At 37.1% G+C, this 11,600-nt stretch overlaps 1 protein-coding gene across 1 annotated transcript in view; it reads left to right on the top strand.

Moving 5' to 3' along the window:
• LRRC69 (leucine rich repeat containing 69) overlaps nt 1–10,459 on the top strand; it is a 79,380-nt gene extending 68,921 nt beyond the window's left edge. Inside the window, exons 7-8 of the mRNA XM_040493954.1 lie at nt 401–580; nt 10,105–10,459. Of these exons, the coding sequence (XP_040349888.1) occupies nt 401–580; nt 10,105–10,215 (291 nt within the window). The 3' untranslated portion in view covers nt 10,216–10,459. The remainder of the gene's footprint in view (nt 1–400; nt 581–10,104) is intronic.
• Nucleotides 10,460–11,600: the final 1,141 nt, after the last annotated feature.

Here is an 11,600-nt window from a genome sequence, read left to right on the forward strand (position 1 = left end):
TTCTTTCTTTCTTTCTTTCTTTCTTTCTTTCTTTCTTTCTTTCTTTCATTTATTCCTGAGAGACAGAGAGAGACAGGGCATGAGCGAGGGAGGAGCAGAGTGAAAGAGAGACACAGAATCTGAAGCAGGCTCCAGGCTCTGAGCTCTCAGCCCAGAGCCTGATGCAGGGCTTGAACCCCCAAGCCGTGAGATCATGACCTGAGCCAAAGTCGGACGTTTAACTGACTGAGCCACCTAGGCACCCCTCTTTTCTTATATTATTGAAAACTAATTTATAATGCCCATCATTGGCAATAAAATTCATTATATAGATTATAGAAAACTAATTTAACAGAAATTGTGAAGAATAAGCCAAAAATATAAATTAATATAATTAATATAATTTTTTTTTTAAATCTAGGAAATAACATCAAGATTTATAATGAATGAGCTCTCAGAAAAGAATCCTTTTGTAATGCAAGCTATAACATGGCACCCACTGGTCAGGAACATAATGTCTCAGAGAAGAAAATGTGCAATATGTGAAAAGTACTTTTTAACAATATGGCTGGAATGTGTTGAATTTGTTCCTCCATCAAAGGTAAATGTGAGTAGAGCATAGTATCTCCTCTTTTTCTTTGTCCTTCTCTAAGTGAGCCAATACTAACTAGATTTTTATCTAAGAATAGTATAATGGTTTTTATTGAGCTTTGTTGAGATATGATTGACACATAACATTATGTAAGTTTAAGGCATAAAGCATGTGGATTTGCTACATTTATAAATTGCAAAGTGGTGTTGGGAAACAACAGATGGTGGGGAAAACTGGACAGCGACATATAGAAGAAAGAAACTGGACCACTTTCTTACAGCATACACAACAATGAGTTCAAAATGGATGAAGGATCTACATGTGAGATAGGAAATCATCAAAATCCTGGAGGAGAACATAGGCAGCACCCTCTTTGATCTTGGCCATAGCAGTTTCTTACTAGGCACATCTCCCTGAGGCAAGGGAAACAAAAGCAAAAATGAACTATTGGGACTTCATCAAGATAAAAAGCTTCTGTGAAGGAAACAATCAGCAGAACTAAAGGCAACCTTTGGAATGGGAGAAGATATTTGCAAATGACCTATCAGATAAAGGGCTAGTATCCAAAATCTATAAAGAACTTACCAAACTCAATACCCAAAAAAACTATATAATCCAGTTAAGAAATGGGCAGAAGACATGAACAGACATTTCTTCAAAGAAGACATAAAAATGGCTAACAGATACATGAAAAGATGCTCAACATCAGTCATCATCAGGGACATGTAAATAAAACCACAATGAGATACCATCTCACACCTGTCAGAATGGCTAAAAGTAACAACTCAGGCAACAACAGATGTTGGCAAGGATGCAGAGAAAAGGGGATCCCTCTTAACACCATTTGTGGGAATGCAAACTGGTGCAGCCACTCTGGAAAACAGTATGGAGATTCCTCAAAAAGTTAAAAATAGAACTACCCTATATCCCAGCAATTACACTGCTAGGTATTTATCCAGAGGATACAAGAATACTGAGTTGAAGGACACATGTACCCCAATGTTTATAGCAGCACTATCAACAATAGCCAATTGTTTGGAAAGAGCCCAAATGCCCATTGACTGATGAATGGATAAAGAAGGTGTGGTATATATACATGATGGAATATTACTCAGCCATCAAAAAGAATGAAATCTTGCCATTTGCAATGGTTATGCTAAGCGAAATAAGTCAGAGAAAGATACACCATATGATTTCACTCTTATGTGGAATTTAAGAAACAAAACAGATGAACATAGAGGAAGGAAGTGAAAAATAAGATGAAAACAGAGAGGAAGGCAAACCATAAGAGACTATAGAGAACAAACTGAGGGTTGCTGGAGCTGTAGTGGGTGGGAGGATGGACTAGATGGGTGATGGGCATTAAGGAGGGCAACTGTTGTGATAAGCACACCGGGTATTATATGTAAGTGATCACTAAATTCTTCTCCTGAAACCAATACTATACTATATGTCAACTAACTTGAATTTAAATAAAATCTTGGAAGGAGAAAAAAAAAAAAAAACCTGGGAGTGTCAGAAACTTGTGAGAAGAAAAAAATTGAAAAGGAAAATTGCTTTGCATTGAAACAACCACTGATCCTAACTTTATTAAAATAATTGAAAAAATTTAAAAAGTAACATTTAGTAAGTATGTGATAGTGAAAAAGTATGTAGCATGGAATTAGAATAAGTGTATAGTAGGACTTTATAAATTATGCAAAAATATTAAAAATATTTAAAAATTGGATACAGAAAATTTAGATTGGGGGGGTGCTGGGTGGCTTAGTTGGTTAAGCATCTGGCTTTGGCTTAGGTCATGATCTCATGCTTTGTGAGTTCAAGCCCCTCATTGGGATCTCTGCTGTCAGCAAGGAGCCTGCTTTAGATCCTCTGTCCCCCTCTGTCTCTGCCCCTCTCTCATACTCTCTCTTGCTCTCAAAAACAAAAACAAAACCAAAAACAAAAAACATTAAAAAAATAAAATTTAGATTGGAATATACATTACCAGGGACTTAGCAACTGAAACATGGTATTTTCATGGGTTTGTTTAGTTCCCTGTTTCTTGAGTGAAAACGTGCACAAAATACATGGGGATGATAATCAGATTAACCATGTTGGTAAACAGTTGCTTTCATATATTTTTAGGATGTTGTGCTGCTTTTCCCAGTTAAGCAGAAAGAGATTATACAAAACTAGTTTGCCTAGAAGCCTCCCTTTGTATTAAAAAAATTTTAATATCTTAATTATCTTTTAAGGAGCTAAACTTAGAGAATGCTGACCTTTAGAGTAAATACTTCATCATGACGGGAGAGCCCATTTGATAATGCCAACGTCTGGTCGCTCTATTGTGCCTTACAGAATGTTCTGTCTCTGATGGAATTTGCCATCTGAAGGCACAGTTGAAGGAGGGTGACACTTGATGACAAATGGGTCTTTATTCTTGACATAAAACAACTAGAAACAACCAAATATCAAATTGTAATTGCTTTTATTTAGGTGAATGTGAAATGATGTGGTACTTATCTTATGAAGTAGTGAGGTGAGGAAAATAGTTGATGAAGAGTTTTGCTCGATATCGAATATTATTAACCTTTACCATAATTCATCCAGATGCTTTTGTCTTTTTTCAAATGTTATAGCTGTTGCCATCTGAGTTCAGTGAGTCCTTAGTAGTGATAGAATTATCAATAATTTCAGTGTAATTGATATTTAAGTATTAACTGCTAATGATATAAATCTTTGAAATTAATCCTTTTTAGTTACTACCAACTTGGGCCATAGTGACTTAGAAGTAACCTAAATGGTGTTATAAAATCCATTCCAAACACTTGAGAGTGATCCTGAGCCCAAGATATGCATTTGATAGTTTTCATTTTGTATAGTTACATTAGTTGAACTTAACATTTCCCCAGATACCTTTAAAGTTGAAGAGTTTAGGGAGGGAACAGTTTGGAACATGAACTCTCAACCCTGTGTAGAATGATGTAATGTAATTAAAACTACCCTCAAAAGAGATTAGATTGAGTAAGTTTCACTACAAATGAATGAAAATGCTGATCTACTTTATGAAAATAAATGAAAATTTGCAACCTTAATTCCTTTTTTATGACAAGCTGCCAGTAATGAAACATAATATAAGATTACATTTAATAATTTTATTCATTACTTATAGAGAAAAATCTTACTTTGCAGTAAAAAGTTATTACTGTTTAGATACCACTGACATTCATTTATGAAACTGATCATTTCAACCAGCCAACTGTGAAAATGAATGTAGGTTTTAAAACATTTATGCAGTGGTTAGTCAATTTAATGTACATTAGCCACTAAGAGGATCAGAAGGCATCACATTTCTAATTCTAAACAGTCGTGAAAGTAATATGTACTTATTGTTCAGAAAAATTGAAATGGTGTGAATGATCCTTATTATTTTATTCAGAAAATAACAAAACAATTATAGTATAAATTAACTCACACTGTATCTTGATTACTTCTAGGGGAACTCATTGAATTCTCTTTTTCTTTAGAAAACTCTCGTTGTTGTTGTTGTTGTTCTCCTCCTCCTCCTCCTTCTCCTTCTCCTTCTCCTTCTCCTTCTCCTTCTCCTTCTCCTTCTCCTTCTCCTTCTTCTTCTGAGAGAGGGTGGGGGGCGGGGAGAGGGAGAGAGAATCTTTAAGCAGACTCCACACCCAGCTTGGAGAAGTGGGGCTTGAATCCCGAGATCGTGACCTGACCTCCCTTTTGTTCTTAAACTGCTGGGTAGAGTTGCAGTTGTCTTCAATCTCTATGATTATTTTTTTCTTCTAAAGAATCTCAAATTGCATTCAACTTCAGTACATTTTTCTGAAGCTATGTGTCACCAAAATTTTTGAACCTCCCACGTGAAATTCAAAGGACATTGGTTACACAGAGGTGGTGCTTGAGAACAGGGTTGCTCTGGAGAGGAGAGAATGCTGCTTAGCTGGATGGGTGGCTGCAACATGAGCAGGATTTTCTTTCTGGTTTCTGCCTTACTGTAGTTCAAAGTGCCCTGTGGGTGGAACAGCCATATAATCTATTAATTAAGCCAAGATGCTTTTGAGAATAAAAGTGAACATTATCCATGAACTGGAAAACCAGCAGGAAATCGGGACTGTTCTGGGCAAATTCAAATGTATGGCTATACTTCTTAAATGGTGCCATTAACTTTAGAGTAGTGCTCATTGCTGGCTTTTATCACTGTTGATGTGGAGGAGTTGTCATTCTGAATGTTCATCTTAAATTTTCAAATTATTTTTGGTGGCTCCCTACATTTTTGAGGTCCTGCTTTAAAAGGGAAACTCTGGGTGCTAAGTACAGTGCCAATAGGTGGGGGGGCCTGGTTGGTCCCAAATGGCTTAAAATCTAAGAGTTTAAACTCTAGAGATGCAGAAGACACTGGCAATAAAAACTAAAATGAGTGGTAAGAGATTTAGTGCTTCAAAGTGGAAGGTGAGATAATTGTAGGTTGTCTGGCCTGGTAAATGCCAGAAAGATTCTGGGACTTCACAAGACCTTGATACAGGTAGAATTCAGATACATGGAGAAGGAAGCACAGGGGATATTTTAGGAGAAGAGAATGACATGGAGGAGAATGAATCTTGTTCATAGGGCAGTGAATCAATTAAATAGGTTCATAGATGGAAATTGGAAGAGGAGACATTATTTAAAAAATGAGGTCAAATTCTATGAAGCTGTCAAAGGATAGAATAAGGAGTTTGAATTTGATCCCATTTGGGAAATGGAGTCCTACTGAATATGTGGGGACAAACCAATGATATAAAGAAAGATGTATTTTAGAAGGAATCATTTGGCAGTATTGTACAGGATTAATTGGAAGTTGAAGAGGAGGGAAGCTGAAGAAAAGAGATCTATTAGTGGTTGTCTAGCGTCGGTGTAAGAGGTAGTAGTAGAAATGCAAGGAAAGGAACCTCCATGGGGAAGGAAGCATGACAGGACTTGAGTGGTTGGATAAGGGAAGCCACAGAAGGGTGTAAAAGAGAAAACCAGAAACTCCAGAGGAAGCTTTCTGTGAGAGCAAGACCCCGGTTTTTATCTCAGATATACTGTTACAAGTGATGTGTGATAATTCAAGTGAATATGTTTAGCCAGTTGGAGACAGGTTAGAACAGCGAAGCAGTGTACTTCTGCGCATTATCTGAAAATGTGTGCACTTTTCAACAACTGTTCATTCTTTCAGAGAGTTCTGCATATTGTTATTAAACCATAATCAGAGCCCTCCTTTGGTAAAAGACGCTGGGAGGCATGCTATGACTTAACGCAGATCGAGAGTTTGGTGAACTTAGATTCTAGTCCGGTCTCTAGCTTGAACTCTGAGGCTTAAGGTAAACCACATTTCTTCTCACTATATCTGGACTAATTTCCTTATCTGGACCATGAAGAGATGAGACCAAAGTCTCTTCTAGCTCCAGAATGACCGAGGGGCTGTCACAGTCATGCTTTTGATGGTCCTGCTAATTTGGAACACGATACCAGTATTAGTTTCCTATTGTTTCTATAACAAATTGCCATAAACTTGGTGTCTTAAAAAAATTCATTATCTTGCAGTTTAAGTAGGTCAGAAGTCCAACATGAGTCTCGCTGAGCTAAAATCAAGGTGTCAGCAGGGCTACATTCCTTTCTGGAGGCTCTAGGGGAGGATCCATTTTCTGGTTCTTTCCAGCTTTTAGAGGCCACTGACGTTCGTTCGTTGGCTCATGGCTCCTTCCTCCGTCCTCACAGCAACATTAGCGGATCTGGTCCTTCTCATGTCACATCACTTGGATCTTCTCTTCTGCCTCCTTCTTCCATTTTTAACAATCCTTGTGATGAAAACAAAGCAAAACAAAACAATCCTTTTGATGAAATTGGGTCCACTCAGATAATACAGAATAATTATGGGTCTCTCAAGGTCCTTATCTTAACAATACCTGTAAGATCCCTTCTGCTATGTAAGGTAACATACATATTCACAGCTTCCAGTGATTAAGACATGAACATCTTTGTGAAGTGTTGGGGGGATATTATTCTGCCTTCTATGATACTTTTCCCAAGAAACAGGAAACCATCTTACTTTTTTTTCGTATTCTGTATGCTTTATGTAATACTGAAACCTTATTCAAAGCTTTAGTTTATACTGTGTGCTATACATATATATTTTGTGATAATTTTTTATTTCTCAGTTTAAAAGATGACAGTGACTATCACCGATAAGGCATGTGTTGAATTATTTTTTTTTAAAAATCTCAATTCCACCATTCAATAAATATAAAACTTAGTGAATATATGTTTTTAAATTTAAAGTACAGAGCTACTTTTTCCTAAAATAGGGAGAAGATGTAATCATCTATTCATTTGCTTTATGAAAGAATGCATTTCACTATAAAGAGTGATAAATTAGCCTGTAGTATAGCTTTTTTACATTTTAAAGCTTTTGCTACAAAGATATTTCAGAATAAAAGTATGTCTAATCATAGACCAATTCCTTTTCCTTTCCTAACCTCAACTTGACAAAAAGGGGCTTTCGAGTGTTTCAATTTCTATCTGTAAACAGCGACCAAAGCAGTAGTTATCTTACAGAGTCCTGAAGTTATGTTAATTGATGTTTGTGAAGAGAGGTCCTCTATAAGAGGGTGTGTGAGTATTCCTTCATGACATGCTCATGTCAAATGGACAGGTGTCATACTGGCAGAAAGCACTATCATGATCCCACAAGTGGACATAAACATTTAAATGGTTATCAACAGGCTAGGTATTCGAGACTTTCTTTTTTTATGAAAACATTACTGAGTCCAGTGACTCTAGGTGGAAAAGTATATGGCCAAGGAATTATGTTGAGTTCATTTTTCTCAGTAAAATTTCCAGGAAACAGTTTATAGCTCTGAGAAATATTTTATCAGAAATAGTAATAATTAAGTTATAGAATAATTACAAAGTTTCACATTCAGTACAAAACTGATAATGGCCCTTGGTAAAATAAACTTCTAAAAAGTTAAATAAAACATTTTATTCTAACTAAACAGTAATACCCCCAAGTAGGGGAAAGAGGGATACAGACACTTCGTATTGGCACAAGGGAAATGGATAAAACCACAGTGGAAATAGAAAATACCATCGATCGTTTCTGTTGTAAACTTTGTATCTCATGGAGAAACTGGACAAAGCAAATCAGATTAACTCTATGGCTCCACTTGTTTCCTTGGTAGATGTTTGACTTTCTATAACCTCCTCTTGGCTCATGGCTCTACTCTTTGTTCTAACTTCTTAAACAGCAGCTAAGTGAAGTGTGTTAGCATGGCTTATTTTTACAGCCCTTAGTTCTAGATGATAGGTACTTCAGTAGTAAGCCAAGGTTGCTGGTGGCATGAGAGGCTTGTCTACCATATGCAAAGGGAAAAAACACATTTAGCTTTTGAGTGCAGTTTCAACACTTTGTCATTGTAATCTAATTGACCAATAGGATCTCTTGTCTATTTAAAATGCTATACATAATGTGTGTATCATTAGAAAACTGATTATGAATTCTTCTTCCCCTAATGTAGTCACATTGTTGATATCCCACGATTCAACATTTTATGGTCTATTTATTGTTTATACTGTGTTGTTTCCCCAATACAATATGCACATTCCTGAAGTTTTGCTCCCACAGCTCACTCTTTCTGAATGTCCTTCATGTCCTTTCTAGGCAGTCACATCCTAGTCATCCTTTAAAACTCAGCTCACTATTTTCTTATACTGTGAAATCTTGCTTAATGTGCAGCCTATGGTGGTGTCTCCCTTCTTGGAAATATCATAGAACCTGTCATAGTATCGAGTCTTTTGTTTCTAGGTTTTTTGTGTGTTTATGTCTTAGCTTTCCAACTAGATGCTGAAAAGATTCTTTGAGGCAGAGATTATTTGTTATATCTCTGTATCCTTGGCATGTTGCTTAATGTGGTTCAAGTTTTAGGTTGCTTATAATTTTTTAGAACTCCTGGTTGCAAACTAACGAAACCCAACGTACACAGTAACTAATAGCAAGTGATAAAGAAGGCTTAGGAATGGGTCTGGCTGAATATTTAGTCATGCTGGATCAGGTAACCCAAAGTTATCATGAGGAATCTCTCCTTCTATGTGTATTGTGTCTGCTTTCCTTGGTCTCCATTTTGCACTTATTGTAAGCTAAACTATGCCTTCTGGCGGTAGAGGGAGAGCTTCCCTCAGTAGATCCAGCAAAGCCCTGGGGCCGATGTTCATTGGCTTTATTGGACTGTCCTGGGTTATGTGTCCAGCTTGAATTATGTGGCTAAGTCTTCAGCCAAGGAGTGGGATCAGTTGTCTTCTCTGTTCCATAACATACGCACTGAAATCAGTGAAAAGGTGGTTCCCAAAAGGAAAAGATGGGCTTTTGTGCCAGCAGAATGGGGAATAGATGCTGGCCAGACAAAAACAAGATGCTTATTGGAGATTTCAGTAAATGTTGGCTGATTGATCAACTAAACCTCCTTCTAGGAATAGAGTCAGATTTGTAGAGATTCTATACAATTTTCTACCTTCATCCAAAATATTTTATCATTAGAATAGTGCCATGTATCCTCTGAGCACTTCATAGTCATGGTTGGAGGTGGATGTGAAGGTGATATGATATATGACTTGGACTCCCCACCGATTTGCCACCAAAGCTGAAAGGCTCTTACTCTCTCAAGGATGGATTAATAAATGTGCTTAGGTATTTGAACCCTTAAATGGGCCCTCAGTTCTTTTGTGGAAGAGTGAACAAAACAGTAATAAAATCTCTCACTGAGGCTTGTGATGATGAGAGCCCAGTGGGCTCGTGATAAAAGTAGCATTGTCGACCAATTAAACTACTAGTTGTGTGACTCTGTTTTGGATTCTCTTACTAATAGCTATGTTGACTTCAGAAGTTGTTTATAAAGAATGTAAATGGTAAGCTTTTGAAGTTGCCATTATTTCCAGTATTCGTGCTCAAGACATGTATACTAAGTTGGCTAAGAGTTCTGACTGCCTATTTTGTGCATGGAGAATGAAAATCAGAGATTTGAAGTACAAAAACTTACACAGTGGGCAACTTGCTGAAATCCAGCCAATGAAAATCAACATTATGGATAGTGAGCAAAGAATACTAATTTCCATGGGAAATGGGTGATGGACAGACCAAACGAGGACATTCATTGGGAGTTCAGTAAATGTCTGCTAACTGATCAATTTAACATCCTGTAGGACAGATGTCAGGTTTGTGTGGATTCTGTATTTTTACCTTCATTACAGACACTTTATTGCTAGATAGTATAATCATATATTTGGGTAAGAGCATAGACAATCCTTTACCATTTAAATTTTGTTTAGTGTTGAATATGCCTTTCTTAGCTAGTTAATTTGTTTATTTGTGCATGAGAAAGGAGCACATCAAGCATAAATAGAACACTGTGCCCTTTAGAAATTAATGCTGTGAAATCTCTGAGAAAGCTAATACTTATTTTATTCAAAAATATTGGAATATTGCTTTAATGTTATTTTTAATCTTTACCTTTTAGAAATGGAAGATAAGCAGAAATCTACAGCTGGTACCTCTTCAAATATTAATTTGTTCTTACACATGTTTTAATCAACGCGGCCCTAACCTCTTTGGAATTGCTCAAGTGTAGAGCCGGTGAGAAGCTCATTTAGAGACTCACATGACTTGCCCCATCAGTTCTGCACACAAAGTCAGATTATGCCCTACTATGGTACCGTGCTGTCTCTCCTCTCTTTGCCAATACATTAAGCAAAGGAAGAAAAAGAATTTCCTTGTAAAGATCCCAACTTAAGCACTATAGTCTACCGTTAGCTTGTTTAGACTCTAGGTGTGCTGTTTCTTCTTTGACTTAAAAACAAAATAAAGAAGGGAAAAATAAAGGTCTGTGTGGCAAGTGTCATTCTTCCCTGTCATTTTATGACCACCACCCTCCTTTTCTAGATAAGTGTTGAGAGATTGTGATGGGGACAAGGATTTATTTTATGCATGTTTTGCAATTGAAAGAGAATTACTTTTTAATGTTAGACAGTTGTATCCCATTTGTATGATTTCAGCTGAGCTCTTATTTTTTAAGAGGCACTAACGTCTTATTGACTAAAATAAAACCATTCCACTTAAAACGGAGTAGAAGGCTGGAAACTCAGGCTTGGTTACTTCTCACATCCCTTTGTTTCCACTTTTAAAGTTTTATTCTATCTTTATTTTTGTTTTTCACAAGAAACCTACAGAAGCCAGGGCAGTAGCACTGAAATGAGAATTTGACTCATTTTCTCTGAAGGACAACAGAAAAGTAGAAAAATAAATTACGAAAATGTACAGCATAACATAGACTAGTAGTCTCTTAAAAAAAAGTTTTTTTTAATGTTTATTTATTTTTGAGAAAGAGAGACTGAGCACAAGCCGGGGAGGGGCAGAGGAGGAGGGAGACAAAGAATCAGAAGCAGGCTCCAGGCTCTGAGCTGTCAGCACAGAGCCCGACACAGGGCTGGAACTCATGAACCGCAAGATCATGACCTGAGCCGAAGTCGGGCTCTTAACCAACTGAGCCGCCCAGGTGCCCCGGACCAGTGGTCTTTGGATGTGCAGTTCTGTCCAGCAGCAGCCATATCACTTGAGAACTTTGTTAGAGTACAAATTATCTACCCCAGACCTACTAAATCAGAAACTGGGGGAGTATGACCCAGTAATCTGTTTTTTAACAGATCCCCCACGTGCTTTCAAGGCAAGCTGTCATTTGAGAACCATAGGTACTGACGAAGAGAAATTTGCTGTAGGTTCAGAAAAGCAAGAAACTTAATCCATAATGGGATATTTACATCCCACTAGAAATACGTTTCTTCATGTAAGTATTTGATGGTACTTCTGGTGGAAAGCTGAGCGGGTTCTCATCTTCCATATAGTTTATTATCATGACACTTTCCTAACTAGGCCTTTTATTAGTTCACTTTGGGATGGAATCCTTTATGAATCAGAGTTGCCTTTGGCATACCTGGGAAGCCAAATCAATGGAGCGCA

This window comes from Herpailurus yagouaroundi, unplaced genomic scaffold, assembly GCF_014898765.1.
Source record: "Herpailurus yagouaroundi ecotype Mexico unplaced genomic scaffold, PumYag 186, whole genome shotgun sequence".
Lineage (NCBI taxonomy): Eukaryota > Metazoa > Chordata > Mammalia > Carnivora > Felidae > Herpailurus > Herpailurus yagouaroundi.